We start from the raw sequence: 24,280 nt of genomic DNA, 5'->3' as shown, positions 1-24,280 counted from the left end.
TTGAAATTAGCTAAAAATTAAATTAATTTTATTGATTATTCGATATGAAATTTTAAAAATGAGCGAATATTCTGATATGACCTAATCGAATATTCAGAATTTTATCGATTTTATTCTAATTTAAAATTATTGTGACATAATGATAAAAAAAAAATGGCGCTGTAATATCCAAAATGCCACGTAATTGGCTAATACACGGACCTCGTCCTCCGCGCAGCAAACGGTCACATTAAACGGCGTAATGTTCTCATGTGCACGCCACGCGCATCTCATTTTCTCTCCAAAGTCTCTCCTCGTTATCATCACGCTACCAAACCTACAAAATAACAACAAATCTCGCCAACAATAATGGGGTCGTTCTCTCCTGTCAAGGGGCCTCTGCGCTATCCACTTGCTCGCCGGGACGAGTCTGTGGTTGAAGATTACCACGGCGTTAAGGTCGCCGATCCTTATCGATGGTGCGGAATTGGATTTGAATTTTTAAAATTTTTATTATTTAAATTTAAAAGCAATGTGTTTGAAGCGTTTGTTCTTGATTGTGGTAGGCTTGAAGATCCTGACGCCGAGGAAGTGAAAGAGTTTGTGAAGGAGCAGGTGAAATTGACGGAAAGTGTGTTGACGTCATGCGAAGCAAGAGAAAAGCTTCGCGAGAAAATCACGAAGCTGTTTGATCACCCGCGCTACGACGCACCTTTCAAACGAGGGGATAAGTATTTCTACTTCCATAATACTGGGCTTCAAGCCCAAGACGTTCTCTACGTGCAGGTAAGTTAGTGAACTACAATTCATCCATTTAGGAGGGAAGATGCTTTTTGTTTTACTTCTTAGTCACAATTGATACAGGATAGTTTGGATGGAAAGCCGGAGGTTTTGCTTGATCCAAATGCTCTTAGTGAGGATGGAACAGTCGCATTGAACACGGAAACGGTTTCAGTTAGTGAGGATGCTAAGTACTTGGCTTACGGGGTTAGCTCGAGTGGGAGTGATTGGGTCACAGTGAAAGTTTTGCATGTTGCGGATAAGAGAGTCGAGGCTGACACGTTAACTTGGGTGAGAGTTCACTGTATTCTCTTATAATTTCTTATATTGAGGGGAGAAATTCGAGCATTTTGGTGCTTATGAGCTTTTGTTGTTACAGGTTAAGTTTTCAGGTATTAGTTGGACCCATGACAGCAAAGGGTTTTTCTATAGCCGTTATCCAGCTCCCAAGTATGTAATCATCATTTCATTTGCATCTCCTTTGAGGTGCCAATTTGAATTATAATGGTTCCCATCAATTTGAGCGGAGCTTGGAAATTTTAGGAAATTAGTTGTAATTAACAATTTCAGATGGAACTTGAGAGAGCATATTTTATATAGAAATAAATTATCAAACAGATAGGAAGCCTGTTAAAGGCAATGGATTAGACTCAGCTAAGCTAAGATGTTGAATGCCAAGCATGAATTCAGCTATGTAGTTATAGGGTGAGATAATGAAGAGTGAGTTGGTTGAATGATTGTGAATTACAAATTGCACTAGTGTCTGTTGGATTTTCTGTGCAAGATTAGGGAGATGGTGTTTGGTGCATTGTGAGATTGAAAATTTTTTTCTTCCCCTGCAGAGAAGGAGAAAACTTAGATGCTGGGACAGAGACTAGTTCTAATCTTTACCATGAGCTATACTATCATTTTTTGGGCACAGATCAATCTGAAGATATACTATGCTGGAGAGATACCGAAAACCCCAAATACACGTTCGGAGCTAGTGTAACAGATGATGGAAAGGTAAGCCTTGTTTATTTCCTAATTATGCCTTTGGCAAACAATGGTTGATGAATTGCTTTAGAGTTTATTCGTCCTGAATGCACCAACATTACTATCATGATGAATAATTGTAAAAAAAAAAAAAAAAAAAAAACTGTTTAGAACTCCTCCTTCAGTTCATACTTATGGAAGTGGAACTAAATATTCATGGGCTTCAAGTTCTATCTTTCTAAGTGGCTTATTTTTTTTTTAATGTTATCTGCAGTATCTTCTGCTGTACATTTCAGAAAGTTGTGATCCAGTCAACAAAGTATACTACTGCGATATGTCTGCATTTCCTGAAGGCCTTGAAGGTTTCAGAGGAAATCACCTGCTTCCATTCATCAAGTTTATTGATGATTTTGATGCTCAGTATGAAGCCATAGCAAATGATGAAACCCTATTTACTTTTTTGACTAATAAAAATGCTCCTAAATATAAATTAGTCCAGGTAGATTTAATGGAGCCAAGTATTTGGACAGATGTTGTCCCGGAAGCTGCAAAGGATGTCCTAGAATCAGCATGTGCTGTTAATGGTGATCAAATGATTTTAAGTTATTTGAGTGATGTCAAATATGTTTTACAGGTGAGGGAATTGAAAACAGGATCCTTGCTGCATCGGTTACCAATTGACATTGGGACAGTCGATGGGATATCTGCAAGACGGAAAGACAGTAAAATATTTATTGGGTTTACTAGTTTTCTTACTCCTGGTATCATATATGAATGCAATTTAGACACTGAAGTTCCAGATATGAAGATATTTCGGGAAATTAGTGTGGCAGGATTTGATCGCACAGATTTCCATGTGGATCAGGTAACTATTATCTTTGTTTAAATTTTAGCACCTTTACTAGACAGTAGACACTTGAGACCTCCCCATCCCTTATGGAGTTTGTGGGACACCTTACTGAAATATTCATAGAATTTATTGCGTCTTTGTGCATTTCTATTTGTGTCTGTGGTATGTACCCACATGAGTTACCTATTTGATTGGGTTCTTTGTTTCCAGGTTTTCTTTCCTAGCAAGGATGGCACCAAGATACCAATGTTTATTGTGGCCAAGAAGAATATAAAATTGGACGGATCACATCCATGTTTGTTATATGGATATGGTGGATTTAACATTAGTCTGACACCATCATTCAGTGTCAGTCGTATTATACTCACAAGGCATTTAGGTGCTGTCTTCTGCATTGCAAATATTCGAGGTGGTGGAGAATATGGTGAGGAGTGGCATAAGGCAGGTTCACTTGCAAAAAAGCAGAATTGCTTTGATGACTTCATTTCTGCTGCTGAATACCTTGTATCTACGGGTTATACCCAACCAAGTAAGTTGTGTATTGAAGGTGGAAGCAATGGTGGTCTACTTATTGGGGCTTCCATAAATCAGGTGGAGAATTTATTTATTTGCCTGATTGCACTTTAGTTCCATCTTTTATCATAATTTAATTTGTTTGAGACATTATCTGTGGCAGAGACCAGATCTTTTTGGTTGTGCTTTGGCTCATGTTGGTGTGATGGACATGCTGCGGTTTCACAAGTTTACTATAGGTTAGTTGACATCCTTGCTCTACTGGTCATTTTTTTTGCACCATGATCTGACTAAACTTTGTTTTGTAGGTCATGCGTGGACTTCTGATTATGGCTGTTCGGACAAGGAGGAAGAGTTCCATTGGCTTATTAAGTGAGAAAAGTGTATTTTCTTACTGCATTTCCTTATTTTCCATATTCCAGATAGTTCAGAAAAAGAGAAAGGTGGGGTGGTCCCAGTCAGTCTAGAGACAATCACAACACGGGAAGATATTCTCTTTTATCATTCCTGGAGTGAACTAAATCCAGTTTATCTTGATTGCCACCGAGTTTTGAATTACATAGCCACCTAAGTTTTAGGAACGAAGGCTAATAAACCCGATATCTACTTTATTAGAAAGAAAGGGCTCAACTGCATTTAGAATGTCATACTACGAGCTTTTGAGCTGATAAACCTACTTGAAAGTTAAATTGCAACTGCATTTAGAATAGATTCTTGTTGGTTGGCATAGCATTTTCATTTTTCCTTTTGTATGGGGCATGAGTATTTCTTTTCTAGTCCTGCATTGGCAATTCTCTTCAATATTTGTTTGTTTCAGCTGCTTGTTTTGTTTCTCAGGTACTCACCACTGCACAACGTGCGAAGACCATGGGAACAACATCCTGATCAACCTTGTCAGTACCCATCCACCATGCTGCTTACTGCTGATCATGATGATCGAGTTGTACCATTACATTCGCTAAAGTTATTGGCGGTTGGTACTTAGTTCTCAATAGTGAATGTTCTCAAAGTTTTGCTATCATGATAGCTTGATGGTATTCTGAAATCAGCCTGATTTGATTCAAAATTGCAACCAAATTAGACGAACTTTTTTTTTCTTCTTAAAAAAATTTTCAACCTATGGATTTGATCAAATCAGAACCGAATTAGAATTAAACTAAAACCAGAATCGGAAGCATAAGAGAGTTGTGCGGTCAGAACTGTTGGTTTTAGGTTAGTTCCGGTCTGGTTCAGCCCATTGGCCAGGCCTACCCCATTTCATGTTTCAATTCTATCATCAATAGATAGTTAATGCTTAAATGCTATTGGAAATTAACCCATATACCATAACTAGTCCAGGATATGCACTTCTGCATCCGCTCACTTTCTCATACAAAAAGTCACTTGCAGACGATGCAGTATGTTTTATGCACAAGCTTGGAGAATAGCCCCCAGACCAACCCTATAATAGGTCGCATCGAGTGTAAGGCTGGACATGGAGCTGGGCGTCCAACACAAAAAATGGTAATTGTAAAATTGCTGTTTCATTTTTTCAGTTATATGTCTGTCCTATTGTTGTGTGACTGTTACTGCAGATTGATGAAGCGGCTGATCGGTATGCCTTCATGGCAAAGGTGTTGGGTGCAACTTGGAATGAGTAGCAGTTGACTATGAATGTGACCCAAAAAAAGAAGTTAGGAAACGTTTCAGGTTTACCTATTCAACCCTCTCTTTTTTTTTCCAACCACCATTTTAAGAAGTAGAAATGATCAGCATTGGCCATTATTTCTTTTCCTGAACGATGAAAGAGCAAGTTGGGCGAAATGGTTATTGACATATTTCAATATCTGGTTGTCCGAGTTCCGAAATAGTTACTCCGTTTGCTATAGTTTTTCTATGCTATATTATCAAATTGCAACTGGCAGAGTTACTTTGTATGGAATGGAAAAATTAGCGGACATGAATGTCTGAATGGTTTCTGAAACTAATGGAATTATTTGATGCACAAGTTTTTATTTTTAACATAATATAAAATATAGTTTCCATAATCATATTTAAATGATAATTTATTGTATTTATTATTTCAATTTAGTTATACAAAAATAAATTTTCAATTAAAATTCTCAAATTTTTTATGATGATAGAATCCAAATCCAATATCTGAAATGCCCATTGAGTTAAATTCAAATAAAAACAACTTGAGCCCTCTCTTTTATTATTATTTCTTTTTACTGGAATACGATGGGAATGATCTACCAGATGGGCTAAACTTCATTGTAGACCTTAATTCAATGGATTGATGAAAATGTTTAACAAAAACTCGACAATTAATTAAAAAATATATAAAAAAAAATCCTTATTTTTTGTTGTTAAATAATTCATACATGAAAACTTTAATTAATTTTAAGTTCAGTCAAAAGCAAATCATTCAACCAATATTAGAATTGTTTATTGTATAGTAGAGTCTCGAATTCGAATATCAGTCAAAATCAATTGTACTAAAAAAAACACATCACGAGTTGATCAAAAGCTTATCATCCATGCTAGGATAGAGAATTTTGCCAAGAAAATACTAAGCATTTTCTTTAGTCAGACAACTAGTCCACAACAGAAGCAAAGATCTTTGTATTGACAAAATGAATAAGACGACCACCGTAAATATGTGATGGAGACTACAATTCATGCTTGTCTACACTATGAAAACTTTTCTTATTCCTTTTATAGGTAAATTTCCCATTGCAACGGTAAGGTCTAGCGACAATTATTCAAATATATTTAGAGAATAAAACCTCCCCTGTTCAATAACTCCGGAATTAATTTACAGTGATGATATTAAATGATGGAGGTCCACAAAGCCTGACAAAACTGCCCGTTTTCGTTCTTTCACCTTCGCCTGATATATAACCCTGTAGATAATACCCACCTTAATACACACCTGTGAAAGGAACACAAAAAATTGAACTAAACAGACATAATCATCGTTTAAGGAAATGAAATTCTACCTCAAGCCTTTCAGCCACATTTCAGTGATCAATGTTTCACCAGGGTACACATGTAAAAGGAATCGACCAGATACGTTCTTAACTATGCTTGCATCTCCTCTGCAAATACATTTGATGATGGCCCTAACTGCAAATCCAAGTGTGCATAGCCCATGCAATATTGGACGGGAGAATCTTTAACAAGAGATAACACAAGATTACGTCAATTTTTCTCTCTTTTTTTGAAAAAATAGACTAGATCAAAGTTTAGGATGTATATTGGTGCCGAATGAATACTGAAACAATCAATGCAAAGTTGCCACAATGTTTAAAGGCAAATAAAAGTCATTTCAATTTTCAATACATCAGAAATATGGCTCTCATCTGCACGCAAGTGTGATTGAAATTCACAGGGTGGATACAGTAGGAACACAATTACTGATATCATCTTGGTGAAACCAGATTCCAATTTGTTACCAATAAAAGTAAGGATTTTCAAAACTATATAATCTCCAGTTCCCATCATGCTTTTGGACCGCAAACATCATCCAGTCACATTAATTTTGAATATTGATGTTGTAAATCATACTTGTAAAATCACTGCCATGAAAGGAGGTTGAAATTGTCAGGCACACGTACGCTGCAACTTTAGCAATCATGGGATCTGAATGCAGAGGGTTATAATCACCAGATAGCCTATATAGCAATGCCTACAGAAAAAAAGTGAAGGACAGTCAAGAATAAGTATTCTTACAGGCACTATCTAAATGGTAAAGGAATAAGAGTGAACTCTTCAAGAAACCACAGAGAATGGATCTTCGAAAGTTTGAGCTGTAGATGTGAGAAAATTATGAATTAATTTTAATGCAGTGCCAGAAAAATCACAAATTTCTTAAAGATGAAGAGATGTGAGTTACTAGTTTAAGATTTCACCCAAGCAAAGGAATGATTGTTCTCAGAGTTTGCCAAACTTTGAAGTAAATGGCCATTAGACAGTATCAAGCATCACATATCTTAAACAGCAAGCCACAGGGAAACTTGTTGAAAAATAAAAAGGAAAAGATATGTTCAGTTGGTCAGAAATATTGCTGGATAGGAGTAGCATTTCTTTCCCTCTCAGTGTCCATTATCCCAAATTTCACTATAGTTCCATGTGAAAATAGCATATAAATTGAAACAAGTCATGATGTGCATTAAATATTGATCACTGCGTATTTCTGTTCTGGCAATGATGGGATCTGTGCTGCTTGCCTGAGATGGTTGAATGAAATCTTCAAATACTGCAAAAGGTTGAGTTTTTGGAATTTTTACAGCTGCAACCTGGTTGTTTGGATAATTGGAGTAAGAAAATGGGTGAGTTGGGTTTGAGAAGCCACCAGCGCCTCGAAGGTAAACACTTGATCTGCAGAGTGCAAAACAAATAATATATCATCTGAGATCAATACCATGTAAGTGCTGAATTGAATATTTTAAGAATTCACTCCCCTGTTCATGCATAATAATTCACCAGACTCTTTCTCATAACTTTTTGTTTCAATCTCAACAATGGCTGCCTTCCCTGAATTATTAGACAATGTCAATAACTGTACTACTACATTTCAAGAAAGGGGGTGTGAACTTCTAGATAGATTTGCTTCAAGATCTGTGAGATTTTTACTTTCATTTAGTTCCGCAACCCAACAATATGATCTGTGAGATAAATCCCTAATTCATACTAATTCTACATGTGAGTTCAGGACAACATGCTGAGCATCTGAACTATGCTGTGGGCTCCCCACCAAAGTAAATGTGTGCAGTAACAAGGTTTTCAGCTGAAAGCATTCCTGCTAATGAAGACAAACCTTTGTCATGCAATCCAGCGAGACAGACTTTATTATGTATCTGCATGAGGAATGGAATAAATTACTTAGTTACAAAAACTAAATGACTTAAAGCAAACACAATATTGGAAAAAATAAGGGGGCAAATTCGCCGACTATTAATACTGAGAAAGACTATGTCTCATTCAAATGGGCAATCAGAACAGAAAACTTACAGATGCACTTGATGGAAATGGACTGTACACTTCTATATACTGTTGTCCATGCAGCAGAAAACGCGGATCACATCTGTTACATTAAAACCAGAACATGCACTTGTTTTTTTATTTTGGTACAACAAACTCATGAACACATCTAATAAAACATAAGGTATTCACCAAGATAACAATTCATTTGGGTGACAATATATAAACCTAAACTGACTTCAATGAACATTGAGAAAATTAAATGCAGGAAGGAAACCTTCACACGCTCAAATGCAACACTACTTACTGCAAGCCAGGCAAATCTATACCATTTGTCATCGACCCAAGTGAAAATAAAGCAGCAAATGTTGGCAAGACCTACAAATCCAGAAATATGATAGTAAAAAATAACTTCTAATACATGTATAGAGAAACCATAACTCCTGAGCAACCTGTATACCACAACTCCATCAAATTTCTTTTAATACGAAAAGGGCGACCTCCCAGAATTGGTGATTTTGATTTGATGAACTATTTATGAATAATTGACACCAACTGAATCAACAAGCTATAAAAATACCTGAATAAATTGCTGCCCATTTTCAGGATAAACAAATTTAAGCTCGTCAGCATCAATAGCATCGCGGCCACAAGCTCCAACGCCCAAGGCATAAACCGCAGCATCTCTGTTCATAAGAAAAGGAAATATCATGCTTATATTTATCAATTATCATGCTTATATTTATCAATTAATAATAATAACAATAATAAAAAACTTAAAATTGTAGCATCTAAAGCAAGTTAAACACCAGTGCTCTACCTTTCGGCATAAACGTAGATTGACTGCCTCGATATGGGAGAGAAAAAAAAAAAGGAAAAATGTTAAGAAGATACAATCCTAACATTATGAAAAGTTTAATTTTCTTTTCACAACAGAGAAGAGATAATACCTCAGGGAATTTATGAGCAAGAACGCGATCAGGATCGAACTGTGAAGGCTCCGCGATTAGAGGCGTTTTTAAGAATTGAAGAAGCTTTTCAAGTCGTTGAAACTAAAATGGTTAAGAGTTGGTAGATGGGCATCTATCTAGCTTAGTTCTATATCCGAGCTCTGCAAGTCGGATCGCTATCAACATTTGGATTACCGGACACGAAAGGAGGACTGTGACGATTATGGGAATATGGTTAGCAAAAATCTATCGCCAGCGGACCCCACGTTATGTTGTTTACCTGTTTATTTATTTTCGAGAACTTACAGGTTGGACGAGAATCTGTGGTGCCCTTGACTAGGGTAACAATCTTATATATATTGTTAACAGTCGACAAGTTGATTTAATCAGAAGCTAATATATAAAATTGATTCTGGAAAAAGTATAAAGAATTGTTTAATTAAGACCCAGTTGATGATGGCGTTAAAACTTAGAATACACGCACCATTAAGCTATTCAATCTTTTTTTAGAACCGTTATAGACGTTGCGACACTCCCTCTCCATGAAACTAAAACCATGTCCATTATGTTTTCCAACCAAAAAAAAATGTCTATTATCATGCACAATGGAGATTTAATCGCTATAAATACCAAAATGTAAGAATTCAGCAACAATGGCGTCGCATCCTCAGCACAACAGACGATCGAAAAATTTTGGGAATCCTCAGTAATGCAACTCAACAGCTAATATCAATGCCATTCTGAAGCATAGCAAGTATCAAGGAGAGTTACAACACAAGTCCTTGTCCAGCTAAAATGTACACCTAGTTTTCACATTCTATCTTCCCTCCTCCTTGGTGCACAAGTAATGATTTGGTCCACTCTCAGAATCATCTCAGCAGCCTCAGTTGCAGAGAGTAGTATGGCCTGCTTAACTTTGAAAGCTTCAGAAATCCCTAGCTCAGCCATATCCCCCACCTGCAAGATTTGAAAGATGTACGGAGTCAAGAAATGGAAACGTAATATAATTGACAATTAGACTTGGCTATCTAGTCAAAACAACAAACTTGACATATTACAGCCAGCAAATCGGTGTCCAATCTTTAGTACACCAATGCTTAATACTTACCAATCATACAACGCCAAAAAATTAAAAAAAGAATTACATTGCAACAGTTAGTCATGCCTCAAAAATTCAAAACGTCAGAGAAAGCTCGACATACCCTGGAATAGTCCTATGAAAGCAAGTAACCAGAGGATATTGCATCACAGGTACAATTACAGAGACTAAAATTTACCTAAGCTTTCTACTCCTAACACTTACAGATCCAGTGATGACATCAATCCCTGCAGTGCAATCCTCCTTCTGGTGCTCTGCTCGGAGCTGTGCTATCAGTTCAGCACTGTCTAAACCAGCATTATCTGCAATGATAGTTGGAATTGCAACAAGTGCCCTTGAGAATGCTTCGATAGCATGGGACTTCTTCCCCGGAGTTACTCGGGCCAACTCATCCACATCCTTCGCCATCACCATCTCAGGCCATCCACCTCCGAGCAAAACCCTACTGTCATTGACTGTCTGAGACAGCACACACAAGGCATCATGGAGCGATCTTTCTGCCTCGTCAAGCACATGATGGCTGCCATAGATAGACACATAACATAAGGAGTGCTATTTAAGAGGAAGCCCAATTCCAAAAACACAACTGGAAATATCTAACATGTTTAGATTCATGGCTTTGGGCAAAATCCATTTTTTGAATTTGCTAGATATTTATGAAATTGGATTTTAGTAAATCCACAAGTAAAAGTGGAGGTCAAAAATGATTGGCTTCAAATTAACAGCAAGCTAACAGAAAAACATAATCAAGACACTAAGTACACAAGGTGAGGCCAAAACCCTCATAACTGGGCATTCGTTTTCGTGTGTGGTGCGTCCCTGCTATAGTTGCAGATACTCCAAGGAAAAAGACAAGTTCTTTCTGAACTACAAATCAAAAGTATCCTAAGCGCAGTCTAATTGCATTATACGTTTATATGAAAAAAGGCATCCCCAGCACACAAGGCTTCACACTTTATGATGGTTGGGGGCGGGTCATCTATAGTACACAGCATTTCAATTCCCCCTGCCTTTTGCAAGGAGGTTGTCTCCACAACTCAAACCTGTGACCTTTTAGTCATAAAAGAGCAGCCGTACTATTGTACCGCAGCTCATCCTCAATATCATCATGTAAGCTGGAAAAAATATTAAAAACTAAAAGTTCAGATAATGTACCTTGCACCTCTCAGTACAATAGTACATGCCTGACCCATTTCAACACCGGAAAAGTGGATCAACTTGTCCTCACCAATCATGATTTCCTCAATAAGCTTGCAGTGCCCAAGCTTAACTGACTCAGGATTATCAAAGGTTGATGCAATTTCACCACCAGTTACTAAAGCTAGACGTTCAATCCCATCAAAATCAGCATGCTCAATTGCAAGTATTCCAGCATTAGCAAAAAGTTCCTCTGGGAAATTGTAAATCAATTGCCTGTTTACAAAGCAGTTAATCCCATGAGCTATTATCTTATCCACCTTTTCTCTCATTTTTTGCTTCTCAGCTGCTTCAATATCTGCAACCCTAGACATTGAATCAACACGAACTCGTGCCCCATAGATCTTCACTTTGTCTGTGTCCATTGCAGTATTTGCCACCAAAATCTTTGCATTCTCTACGCGCTTTGGTTGCCCAACACCTATCTTCTTGTCAAGAATGAATCTGAAGAAGCAAAAGATCCAAATTCCAAAAAACCTATCAGTTCTCATCTCAGTATATTATTATAAATACATAGAGTAATACATCCTAGGTCTACTAGGTAAAGATGTTAAACCCATGTTCTTTATCTATCATAATATGGTTATTTACAAGCAACAGATTGATATAAAAAGCCATTGTGGAAGTCACAAAATAATTTACACAAAACTTCCGAGTTACAAAGTTATATATTAACAAACAAGAAGGCCGCTCAGTGCCCAAGCAAGGAAATTCATGTGCCGTGCTGTGAAAACCTTGAAATGAACTTTACAAGTCCATGTACTCACCCTTCATCCAAGAAAGAATCCTTCAGTGATCCCCCAGGCTTCTTGATAATTTGGATGGCCTCTAGGTTTGTGCTACCCTGCCATTTCAATTATCAAAACAAGACAATGAACAAAAAAAGGCAGCAGGCGAGAAATAGAAACTGTGATTATTGAAGAAATTGTCAAGGCAATTTGAAACAAAATAATGTCATAAATAATACACTAAAAGAAAAGACAAGAATATTCAACATGCTGCGTTGCATAAAATTTTTGAGCATCAATTATAATGAATAATGATTGCACTTGATGGAATATGAAAGCCACTATTGCGAGTCTACAACACAGTAACAACAACAACAAGAAGAAGAAGAAAAATAGAACATAAGCTAACATATATGAAACTATAGTTCACCTTTAACCTCAAAACAGCATCCACGGCCAGTTTGGCAAAATGTTCCTTATCCTGCGATAGAATTTTGGAACTCAAAGTGGTCATTGCAATCTTCATCAAGTCCAACTTGAACTTCTCTGCATTATTCAATAACGACATGCATTAGACAGGCACCAATGCCAGTCAAGGAACAACACTAAAAGCATGATCAAGCTTATCAAACACATGCAAATATATAGAAGCACTTCACAATAAACAAATTAATATCAAATCAACTTGTGCACCAGTTCATATCAATACAATTTCCAAGGTGTAAGCTTTTAGAGGAAAAAGTTAAATAAACAATGTAGCGCCATGAACAACAGTTTGCATGCAGGACTAAAAGAAAAGATTGGCATTAAGTACTTTAGAAATAATAAACACCTTCATTCTCTTTGTTGTCCACAACTTTTTGCAACAAAGCATTGCGAGCACATTCTGCTGCCATTCGATAACCTGAACAATCAAACATGCACTATAGTAATATCTCCTTTTATGAAAGCAAAGTTTTGAATTTATAATAACTTGTCCAAGATTTGGTTCCTACAATCATATATAAAAAATAAAATATAAAAAAAAAAACCTCCGAACAAGAAATAGCCTGATCATGACAGCATTCAAAGTACAAATTTAGAAACAAAGACAGGGAGAGAAGTGAAGGGTGGTGGTCTACTAGGTAAAGATGTTAAACCCATGTTCTTTATCTATCATAATATGGTTATTTACAAGCAACAGATTGATCTAAAAAGGCATTGTGGAAGTCACAAAATAATTTACACAAAACTTCCAAGTTACAAAGTTATATATTAACAAACAAGAAGGCTGCTCAGTGCCCAAGCAAGGAATTTCATGTGCCGGGCTGTGAAAACCTTGAAATGAACTTTACAAGTCCATGTACTCACCCTTCATCCAAGAAAGAATCCTTCAGTGATCCCCCAGGCTTCTTGATAATTTGGATGGCCTCTAGGTTTGTGCTACCCTGCCATTTCAATTAGCAAAACAAGACAATCAACAAGAAAAAGTAGCAGGCAAGAAATAGAAACTGTGATTATTGAAGAAATTGTCAAGGCAATTTGAAACAAAATAATGTCATAAATAGTACACTAAAAGAAAAGACGAGAATATTCAACATGCTGCGTTGCATAAAATTTTTGAGCATCAATTATAATGAATAATGATTGCACTTGATGGAATATGAAAGCCACTACTGCGAGTCTACAACACAGTAACAACAACAAGAAGAAGAAAAATAGAACATAAACTAACATATATGAAACTATAGTTCACCTTTAACCTCAAAACAGCATCCACGGCCAGTTTGGCAAAATGTTCCTTATCCTGTGATAGAATTTTGGAACTCAAAGTGGTCATTGCAATCTTCATCAAGTCCAACTTGAACTTCTCTGCATTATTCAATAACGAAATGCATTAGACAGGCACCAATGCCAGTCAAGGAACAACACTGAAAGCATGATCAAGCTTATCAACCACATGCAAATATATAGAAGCACTTCACATTATACAAATTAATATCAAATCATACTAGACTAGTTCATAAAGTCCAAGGTGAGTATTAGAGAAAAGGTAGGAGTGGCGCCAATTGAAGATAAGTTGAGAGAAAGGAGATTGAGGTGGTTTGGTCATGTGAAGCGTAGACATACGGAGGCTCCAGTTAGACAAGTAGAGCACATTAGGTTAGAGGATAGAAAGAAAAAAAAAAGGAGTAGACCTAAATTGACTTGGAGGAGAGTAGTACAACATGACTTAGAAGCATTACACATTTATGAGGATTTAACCCAAAATCGTTCAGAGTGGAAAAAGCGAATCCATATAGCCGACCCCAAATTTTTTGGATAAATGCTTAGTTGAGTTGAGTTGAGTTTCAGTCTTCATTATCAGCAAATCAGTATACAGGACCTTACATGATACTTTCATTGATAGAACTTGCCCATCACTGTACAAAACAGAATTATGTTACCAACATTATTTTTGGCAAACATAGAATTATAGTGGAAGGGAAGGAGGAGAAAATTTTAAGGGAGAAGATTAGTCACCCTCTAGATAATGAAACATGACATGACCAACGATTAATGCTGGCAATGTTTTAGACACGGGACAAATGATCAAAACCTAGTATTCAAACTCTAGTTCTGCAAGAAAGATAAAAACAGCACAATACCTACCAACTACATAAATTAAAGCATGCAAAACCATAAACTACGCAAGATGAGAAACAAGAGGGAGATGATATTTCCAAATTTTGGGTAACAATGAAAAATTGAAAGTTTAAAGAATCACAATGATAACAAAACAGGGTAAAAGGAAAAGGAGAAGGAATAACTGGAAGAAATACAAAAACAAAAATTTAGAACAGACCTGCAATTATTGTCATTGGGTGAATCTTTGCTGCCACCAGCTTTTCTGCCTCCCTTAAAAGCTCCCCAGCCAAAACAACAACAGAAGTTGTTCCATCACCAACTTCATCATCTTGAACTTTTGAAATGTCTGACCAACGAAATAATGATTTCCATCAAGTTATGATTGCCATCAAAATTATCGATGATTTTTAACAATTTTTTGGCATGGCTAGCTGCACTATATTCAGCACCATTTTCAACTTTTTATTTCTTGTTTACAGGAAAAGACTGGCTAGCAATTAGGCTATGCTTCAGGCAAAATGTTAATATCTGTATAAAGACAGCAATCGATTGCAAGAGAAAGAGAGGTCTTTGTCAACAAAATCCCCACCTTCTTCTACAAGCAATAAGTTCAAATAAATCATAGGCACCCCAACTTACATAGACTTTGACTCATTCACTTACAAAAATCATGAAAAGAAAACTACAAGAGCCACAATGTATACAAGACAGAGAAGCAACGAAAGGATACCAACTAGAACTTTAGCAGCTGGGTTATCAATATGAAGGGACTTTAAGATAGTGGCCCCATCATTTGTAACAGTAACTTCACGCCCTCTGCCTGTTGATTGCAAAATTTTATCCTGTGAAGATGGAACAACAGATAAGCAGGTAGCATACTAATATAAAGACTAATGCTTCTAAATTGGCAACATAATAATGAATGAAGAAAGCCTACCATCCCCTTCGGTCCTAATGTTGTCTTGACCAAGTCAGCAATCGCCATTGCACCAACAAATGATGCCTAATGAAAAGAATGATTCGCATCATCATGGGAAGTAGAATAATAAAGATAGACAGAGAGAGAGAGAGAGGAAATCTATCTTCAAGCAGATTTCACAATCAAAAGAAATATTCATAATGGCCAGAATGTAATAAAAGCATCATTTACGAAGACAGCAGGGACAATAACAAAGTCTAGAGTACTTTGTCACAATTTGTGAGTGCTACACATTCTTCGTTGATGAGTAATTATAGCATGCATCATGGTTACCATGCAAATCAGGACACAACTCACCATTCTAGCACGCTCTCCCTTTTCTTCGCTAGCTTCATCTTTAAGAATTTTATCAACCTGTGAATTAAAATTAAAAAACAATTATACGTAAACCTACATCTTGCACCATGAAAAAGAAAGCAAAGGTTCCCAAAAAGAAAGAAGGGGTGGAGGACAGGAGCTGAGAAAGCAATCAGTAGCTAACATACCGCCATTAGAGAGTGTAAATAAAGACAGCTTGACTATAGACGCTCAAAATTAGAATCTGAAAATCAGCAGCACAAAATATTAGCCCAGGCGGAACTTATACAATGTGAAAACAACCCCACAATGACCAACTATAAACTTCTGTACCATCTAAGAAACAAGACAATCAGTTGATTTAGGTAACAAATATATAACAATAATGATACAACAACAATCGCCAGAAATTGCTCAATAAATCGATTTTTTTTTTTTGTATTTCCCATTTTTTACTCTCATTTTCCCGAGAACCAAGTAGAATGAGAGAAGAAATGAACGGCCTACTCAGACATAAATCTATTACAGATTGAAGAGCAAGATCACGCCATAAATTAGAAGTGAAACTAAACCCTAGAAAGAGCAAAGACGTTGGCGTCTACCAGAAGTGAGATTGGAGACAATCTAAGGGCACCTTTCGAGACTTAGATCCCGCCGAAAATGTGACTAGGGCGTCTAGCTATGATTTTTGCTTCTATACCAGCAGTCGAGTGATATAGTGCTCATCGTGCTCACCATAGCATATGGATTATACCTCTGATTCGCATCATGTGGCTCCACTTGGCAAGATCAAAGCGTAGGACCGAACAACAACCGTTAGATTTGGGTTTATGAGTGGGCCAAAACGAACATGAGCATAATAAAATAACTGTGTCTTACAGCATGATTTTTGTCTTATGTCTCTCAGGAACTTTGTGACGAACTCTCGCGAATCCCTTGGAATTACCCCATAAATGGCCCAAGGCCCAAATCAGCTCGTGGCTAAACCTAGCTTCAACATGTTCAAGTGAGCCGGATCAGTTCAGGTCCTAAACTAGATTAGGATCGGCTCGAATTAAATTTAAATCGAGCCCACTCAAATAGTTTAAAGGCTTAAATCAGAATCAGATCGATTACGAGGAGTCAATTTTGTTCCTCTTTCCCAAGTTTTGAAATAAATTGTCGACCTTAGCTCGGTTCAAATCAGATTTTTCTTTTTTTTGTTTAAATAGATTGCAGTTTTAGAGGGCACTACAGGAGCTAAACTGTTTTCAGACTGAAATTAAAATCGAATTTAAATCAGACTGAAATCGATTGGGAATCGATTCATTTCCTAATCAGGTCCTGATTCGCCAGTTGTAATCTGGAACCAACTCATACCAAATCGATGGGCTGGTCTAATTTAGAGTCTCTTTTACTGTTTTCAATATTGAGATATACATTTAAATGATTTATCCAATCTCCACAAATTAGATGAAATTTACTCGGTTTATCAGCGATTAATTATCGATGTTTGAAAATTTTCAATGCATAAGGCTTGAGCTGCATCACGTGGCTCTTCATTTATTCCAACGGAATAAAGAAATTCAGGATTTTTCATGTCTCTTTGTTATCGAAATGCATCTTCTTTCCTTTCAAAATCAACATTTTACATAGTTAACAATATGGTGTAAATGAACCAAATCCTTCAAGAACTACTCGAAGTTCAGTTTGGTAAAGATTCGGCTTAATTTAATTTATTTTTTAAATGAATTAAGTTCAAATTTAAATTTTAGACTCGTTTAATAATCAAACCAAATTAAAATAGGTATAATAAAAGTTAAGTTGGAGCTCAAACTCGAACTTACTAAACTCGAGCTTATTGAAATCAATATCGAGCTTATCAAACTCGAGTTTATGCTTATCAAGCTCGTATTCAAATTCGTTTTAATGAGCTTATCGAGTTTGACATAAGCCAAACTCAACCTTAATTACTTAGCATGGTAAATAAACTTATAACGAGCCAAGTTCGAATTTGACATATTTCAAATGAGTCAAAATCGAATTTCAATGTTAAAGCTCAAAACGAGCTCGAACTTGAATCAATATTAATAAGTCAAATTTGAATAAGTTAAAACTCAACTCGATTCAATTCATTTACACCCCTAAATATCAATAATAAAATTTTTTAAAATTCTTAATTAATCAACTTGACTTTACCAATGTAACCTACAAAAAACAATTTAACTTTAAGACTTCAATAGCCTCAAGAGATTATTTAACTTAAAAATTTAAATTTATAGGTGAATCTGAAAATAATTTTATCTCAAACACATTTGTACAAGCGAATAATAGGTAAACAACTATCCAAGTACCCAACCTAAGGTACGATACTGCTTAAATTTAATTATCATCAGCATATCACCAAAATACGAGGTAAATAATTGAAAGGAAAGACAGAAGCTATCATAAACGAGCAACTCAATTACCCATATTAATACAAACTTGATACTAATTAACGGAGCCAAGCCAGCTTGAGAATGAGCTGGCCTTGCTGCCTTATAATAATAATAATAATAATTTAAGTAAATATATAGAAGGGAATACAATCATTAGTGGAAAAGAATGTGACCTCGAGCTGAAGTCATTAAAGAGTTACAATCGTACATAAATATCATATGCTCCTTCATATATAGTTCAGCCTAAGCAAAGCAGCCAACAAGAAAACAAGACTCAAAAACTTTTCTCTTCATTCATTTCTCCGGAGCTAGCCAAACGTCAGGCCAGGCCTCCCTGCCTTAAATGATAAACAGTAAACAGTGTCTCGCAAGCTTAGAGAGGTCGCGTGCTCCGACCACTTGCTTTACCACAAAGAAGTGCATTCTTTGGAATGGGAAATTCATCTCTAAGTGAAGTTGATGTTGTGTAAACTCTCAAATATAGCTGCTGGCCGAGGTATTGACGAGCCCAGAATTCTGACCTTATGTTCCACATGCCTACGTTGTCAAGTGGCACGTAAATAGCAGTCCATGACTTGGGATATACCTGCACTCACCATTCATCAATCACTACCCGTAAATGAGAAAGGACAGCAAATGAATTTCATTTATGATTATTGAAAGGAGGTTTTGTCTCACTTGTGTGGTGCATCGTGCAACTGCATCACGGAGATTGTATTGGTTCCTGCTATTTGTTGTCCACTGTCCTCCATCCATGCTGCATTTCGAGATATTTGCTTGTCAAACCCAAAATGAAGTAAGGGTCTTGGAGAACAAACACCTTGTAGATTAATTATGTGCTTACCCAACAACAAAGAAACTGTAACCATTAAGATGCCAGCTCTGGACGATGTTTTCATCGTTCTCGAATACAATTTCTACAAATGCTCTATAATCTACTGTCAAAACTGATGTGTCAAGATAAATTCCACCTCCATAAGGTTTGTCTGATATGCTGTTCTCGCGGAAAACTCCCTGAATTTTGAAGTTGTCTGCAAGCTTTAGTGGGGTGTCTGGTGCGACAAAGGACACACTGTTCACTGCATATCTCTGCTTTCCATTGACTTGGCCAGCAGAACTTGCGAGCCTGATAGTTCTGGTTGTGTTGATCATACCATAGTGGTATGAGCCTTGTGGATTTGGTCTTGGTCCACTTGCAGTAAGATTGGTCCTGAAATAAGCACATGTAATTGGGACCACATTCACAGGAAAGTGGCAGCAATTGTCTAAAATTCAGCCCTATTTCAGTTCATCAAGTAGCGTATGGACCAAATTAACTAGATTGTGACTTATAAAAGCTAAAAAAAAAAAAAAGTAATGCTATAGGACCCATAAAGAGATGAACGTGTGGCATTTTAATAGCATCCATCTAACAAAATTTCATAATTAAAAAAGTACAACTAAGTTTGGCACAAATGGACCCATGGGTTAAATGATTAGGCTAGTGTGTGTTTTGTCAATGGAGGAACAGGCGAGGCCCAAAAAGAGCATAGAATACTGGGATTGATAGGAGCATACATACCTAATTGAGCGGGCCTGGTTAAGAGACCAGTCAATCTGAATGGTGGGTCCACCAGGGGGTGGACCAGAGACACGGCCAGCAGAGTTACTGTAGTGAAGAACACCCGTGGTGGTAAGGATCGGAGTAGTGAAGCGAGAGGAAACCACAATGTAGTAGTCCAGGCCAGGCTGATCAGCTGTTACTAGAACAGAGTAAGATTGGCCAACATGAACGTCAAGTGAAGAGTAGGTGGTCTGGAGAGTATGTGTTCCCTCCACTTCTACCAACTTCATTTTATGGTTCTGAATGCGAAAGTTGAGTGAATGTTGCAAACCAACATTTGATATTCTGAGCCTATAAGTTTTTCCTGCAACACACACTAAAAAGTCTGATCTTTTGCCAAGATGCCATTCATTATCAATTCAAAACATAATAAAATATATAAAATTTATGTATTTCATAAATATATCACACAAAATATCTTGATCATGATCATGATGGGGTTGATCATCTACCTTGTTCAACAGTAAGTGCATAACCATTGGGCCCGCGACCATTGATGAGAATTCCATCAGGGAAAGGCAGCTTCTTACCACGATCCAAATGAGCCCTCAAAGCCTGTAAAGTCACGAATTAATTAATACATTATTATCGTTAATTAATTCAATGAAATTATTTGTCTCTTCTTCAGATTCATGTCATGTAATCAGATCATGCATTGCATGGGCTTACATACCTCAATATTTTCATAAGACTTTATTGGAACCAAACATATTTAAGGATTTCCCAACAAACACGTGCTGGCCTAGAGCGAACGCAACAACAGGAATGCACATGCAAGACTAGAAAATCCTAATTGTTACGTGGACGCACAATGTGCACATTATACAAAAGTTGACTAAATTAATTCCTAGACAACTGCTATTCACATTGGATTTACTGTGGATTGCACAGTCTGTTCTGTACTCTGAACATACAATATAAAACTATATTTAAATTCTTCACTAATTTAAAAAAATATATATTTTACCGATATAATATTAAAATCTTACAAATTAAAAAAAATTATAATTTAATTTTTTTATATATTAATTAAATATTACAATATAAATTTTAAATTAAATGATTTCTTAAAAGTAAATTAAATGATTTCTTAAAAGTAAATGTGCTTTAACAATCAAGTCGGAGAAATAAAAAATTAAGCACATTCGAGATATATATATATATATATATATATATATATATATATATATATATATATATATATTTTTTTTTTTTTTTATTTTTTATATTATAAAAAAAATATTATTTTTTTATATAAAAAATATTATATATATATATATATTATTTTTTATAATTATGTAAGATTTAATTTTTTATATTATAATAGAAGAAATATTATTTTTTTTATAGAGAAAGTATTTTATAATCTTTTCAGACAGACAATTAAGGCACGCATATCAACGAGGCTTCTAAATCCACAGGCAAATTTTCTCGGCGTGGATTCGAACGCTAATTAAGTAATTTGTCGTGACGAGATTCAACCTCCACCTTGCACTTAAAGGCGGCCCAGCTGTCAGATGCAAAAAGCAAGCAAGGGAAGCAGCTGGCCGAGCAAAACATAACAAGTGCTTACCTCATCTAGCTGCCGACACAAACCACCGAGCAATGCATGGATATACTAATTACTAACTCTGAAACAGCGACGAGCCCTTTCCATTTTAAAGCCATATTTTCATCAAACAAAAAACAAAGTGTTATAATGGTTAATTACCGCGTGATTAGACTTGTACCAATCTCCAATAAGAATGGTGTAATCGCCATCGGGATCTGGGAAGGGGACTGGAATTTGCGGGCGACTAAGGATTCTGATTCCTCCAAAACCACCAGCAGCCTTGTGGAATCCAAGAGATGGGAAGTAATAGAAACTCCCTATTTGGTCCTTGACTTGAAGAATGTATGTGAAGTTCCTCCCTGGAGGAATTGGGCATGTGGTTCCGTAAACACCATCCTCAAATGAGTTTCTCCTATTTTGAATTCCATTCCTATTTAAATCAAAGACAAATATTTCTAAATTATAAACATGATCATTTGATATGACCCAATAACTGAATAAGGAAAGTTTACTTTATTATGGTTGTTGAGAGTATGGATGGCTGGCTGCCCTGCCTACTTATCCATTACTTGCCTTAGTTAGTACTGCAATGTAATAAGCAACTTGAGTTCATTAAACTCTCAACTGAAAGGAACCCATTAGTTAAAGCGCTTGAATGAAAGAAAGGGTCTCAAGATTAAATCTCAAGACTATTAATTTCTGTAGTTATGGCCTATCCAAGGTGGGAGACAGCTAAAACTGAAATAGACAGCAGAATTAATTCGATGGTCTAACAACAGCAAGCATATCTTCAGCTGTCTCATTTAATCATGAAAAAGTCGTTTTATACATTTAAACAAATCTTAACTCTCCCTTAAATCTTAATCCATACGTAAGCGATAACGACATACGAGTGTGACCGCAAGGAGAAGCGAATAACAGAGTCCGCAGTAAAAGAGAAAGCATACACCCCATCAATGGCGCCATATATTAGCGGGAATATAAAATGGAGAGAAAGACCCAGAATTCCAGATCTATAATACTACTAATATAAGCATTCACTGACTCATATGAGCTTAAAAAGCTTTCAATTTTTCTAAAGAAAAAAGAAAATATAGCATATGTTCGAAACAAAAAGAAGGAAATGTGAACCAGACGTTCTCTTGATGTACTGGAATTACTTGTATACCCTCGCATAGTGAGCACAAGAAACTAGGAATAAGTCGGTAGGTTTGTCTTTTGGACGAAGGGCGCGCAAATGATTGCGCATATTCTATTATTCTTTGTAGATGGGGGAAGTTCACGGGAAAAAAAAGAGAGAGACAGGACTGCGAAAGAAGAGATTTTACCAGGAGAGAAGAAAAGGCTCATCCAAGCTGTTGAACACATTGATAATAAGATTGTCATTTGTAACTGAGTGAATATCAGGGCCCGGAAATTGTCCATTGATAAGAATACCCTGTGAAAACAAATATATATGACCACTTAAAAAGACTGAAAACTAATAAAGATCCATAATCCAGATCAGGAGAAATAAAAGGAAATGGATATTTGAACAAACCCTTTGGCGAACACCGAGTGGGTAAATGTCTCCATAAGTAACATTCCAGTTGAAGAACCTGTACGGATCATCAGCTCCAACAATGGCAAAAAGAGAGACGGCGACACATAACAAAGTGCAAACAGCACCTGTTCCCGCTAAGCTTAGCGGCATTGTTACCAACAGGAACCCTTTAATTAAGCTCAGAGGACAGGAAGGGAGAAAAAAAAATGAAGAATGGAGTGTGAGGTTCAGGCACTTGGATGGGGAGAAGAAGCAAGTGAATGATGAGCTGATGAGGAATGGCGTGGCGCAATATTTAAGTGCGGCACAGAGGATGTGTCTGCCTGACTTTGTGTAATGTGTTAAATATTTAGCCGAAAAGTAAAGAGGGCAAAAAAAAAAAAGGAGGAGGGAGAGGGGAAATGGAGAAGAAAATGAAAAATAGGAAATGGAGTGTCGGTGGTGGGGTCAGCATAAGCTTGGAATTAGAACTGTGTTTGATGTGTGTGGGATTGTCTCTCCCACATGGGATGGTGTGGGGAGGTGGTGGTTTTGTTTTGACGAAGCGAACAGGGGATGATGCATGTGATGAGGATTAACGTGCAGGGCCCCTTGTAGAATGGTGCAGCTCCTATAAGCTTATTCGAATGAGAATAAATTAATAATTATTAAATTAAATATTTATATTTATAAATATTTAATTTAATAATTATTAATTTATTATAAATATTTAATTTAATAATTATTAATCTATTCTCATGTGAATTTAAACTTATATTAGATATACCAAATAAAAATTAAAATAAGAATGGTGAGGGAAATTATAAAAAAATGAAAAGATTTTTATGAAAATAAATTTTTTTTATAAAATTTTTATAGGGAATGAAATGAAAGATTATGTCTACATTGAAATGACACTATGTCGAATAGTATGATATATATGATTTTATAGTTGAATAGTATAATAAATTATTTATAATATAATTTATAGTTGAATAATTTTTTTATTTAATAATATTATTTTAATATAATTTTATTTATCATAAAATTATATATATTAGTTAAATAATAATAATAATAATTTATTCTGATATTAAATTTATATTTTATTATATATATATTTTAATAAATATTTTAATTATATATTCTTTTAATTTGAAATTAAAAATTAAAATAAATACATTAAAAATTACATAAACAAAAAATATAAAAATTAACATTATTTTTTATTATTTTTCATTCAATTTAAACAAAAAATAAAATGAAT

At 35.9% G+C, this 24,280-nt stretch overlaps 4 protein-coding genes across 6 annotated transcripts; 1 reads left to right on the top strand and 3 right to left on the bottom strand.

Moving 5' to 3' along the window:
- Positions 1 to 225: 225 nt before the first annotated feature.
- LOC110661020 (uncharacterized) lies at positions 226 to 5,084 on the top strand. 2 transcript variants are annotated; one of them, XM_021819512.2, is made up of 12 exons: positions 226 to 458; positions 546 to 765; positions 844 to 1,050; positions 1,139 to 1,209; positions 1,602 to 1,764; positions 2,009 to 2,599; positions 2,795 to 3,175; positions 3,261 to 3,336; positions 3,406 to 3,469; positions 3,935 to 4,070; positions 4,487 to 4,600; positions 4,672 to 5,084. In XM_021819512.2, exons 1-12 carry the CDS (start codon positions 349 to 351, stop codon positions 4,735 to 4,737), a joined length of 2,199 nt encoding a protein of 732 aa, XP_021675204.2. In that variant the 5' UTR covers positions 226 to 348; the 3' UTR covers positions 4,738 to 5,084. The 2 variants fall into 2 exon arrangements, 1 of the variants encoding a protein (XP_021675204.2); XR_002496039.2 differs by lacking the exons at positions 4,487 to 4,600; positions 4,672 to 5,084 and having other exon boundaries at positions 233 to 458; positions 3,406 to 3,540; positions 3,935 to 4,071.
- Positions 5,085 to 5,676: 592 nt separating this feature from the next.
- Positions 5,677 to 9,556, bottom strand: LOC110661019 (enoyl-CoA hydratase 2, peroxisomal-like). The gene is made up of 12 exons (XM_058130529.1): positions 9,497 to 9,556; positions 9,013 to 9,114; positions 8,883 to 8,905; positions 8,643 to 8,748; positions 8,370 to 8,440; positions 8,093 to 8,165; positions 7,899 to 7,938; positions 7,546 to 7,615; positions 7,309 to 7,462; positions 6,697 to 6,767; positions 6,079 to 6,252; positions 5,677 to 5,982 (listed from the first exon to the last, which is right to left on the bottom strand). Exons 1-12 carry the CDS (start codon positions 9,554 to 9,556, stop codon positions 5,895 to 5,897), a joined length of 1,032 nt encoding a protein of 343 aa, XP_057986512.1. The 3' UTR covers positions 5,677 to 5,894.
- A 139-nt stretch (positions 9,557 to 9,695) lies between these two features.
- On the bottom strand, positions 9,696 to 16,277 carry LOC110661018 (T-complex protein 1 subunit beta). 2 transcript variants are annotated; one of them, XM_058131558.1, is made up of 12 exons: positions 16,253 to 16,277; positions 16,108 to 16,163; positions 15,920 to 15,976; positions 15,581 to 15,646; positions 15,374 to 15,485; positions 14,861 to 14,989; positions 12,869 to 12,940; positions 12,467 to 12,582; positions 12,076 to 12,152; positions 11,267 to 11,752; positions 10,290 to 10,631; positions 9,696 to 9,969 (listed from the first exon to the last, which is right to left on the bottom strand). In XM_058131558.1, exons 2-12 carry the CDS (start codon positions 16,111 to 16,113, stop codon positions 9,948 to 9,950), a joined length of 1,485 nt encoding a protein of 494 aa, XP_057987541.1. In that variant the 5' UTR covers positions 16,114 to 16,163; positions 16,253 to 16,277; the 3' UTR covers positions 9,696 to 9,947. The 2 variants fall into 2 exon arrangements, with proteins under 2 accessions (XP_057987541.1, XP_021675202.2); XM_021819510.2 differs by having other exon boundaries at positions 10,316 to 10,631; positions 16,253 to 16,274.
- A 2,094-nt stretch (positions 16,278 to 18,371) lies between these two features.
- On the bottom strand, positions 18,372 to 23,393 carry LOC110661017 (L-ascorbate oxidase homolog). Its single transcript, XM_021819508.2, has 8 exons — positions 23,032 to 23,393; positions 22,820 to 22,929; positions 21,651 to 21,921; positions 20,392 to 20,494; positions 19,898 to 20,243; positions 19,181 to 19,546; positions 19,015 to 19,093; positions 18,372 to 18,922 (listed from the first exon to the last, which is right to left on the bottom strand). Exons 1-8 carry the CDS (start codon positions 23,182 to 23,184, stop codon positions 18,710 to 18,712), a joined length of 1,641 nt encoding a protein of 546 aa, XP_021675200.2. The 5' UTR covers positions 23,185 to 23,393; the 3' UTR covers positions 18,372 to 18,709.
- Positions 23,394 to 24,280: the final 887 nt, after the last annotated feature.

The sequence above is a fragment of the Hevea brasiliensis genome, chromosome 2, assembly GCF_030052815.1.
Source record: "Hevea brasiliensis isolate MT/VB/25A 57/8 chromosome 2, ASM3005281v1, whole genome shotgun sequence".
In the NCBI taxonomy this organism is placed as follows: Eukaryota; Viridiplantae; Streptophyta; class Magnoliopsida; order Malpighiales; family Euphorbiaceae; genus Hevea; species Hevea brasiliensis.
The sequence above is the reverse complement of the archived record's forward strand: the minus strand, read 5'-3'. Positions and strand labels throughout refer to the sequence as shown.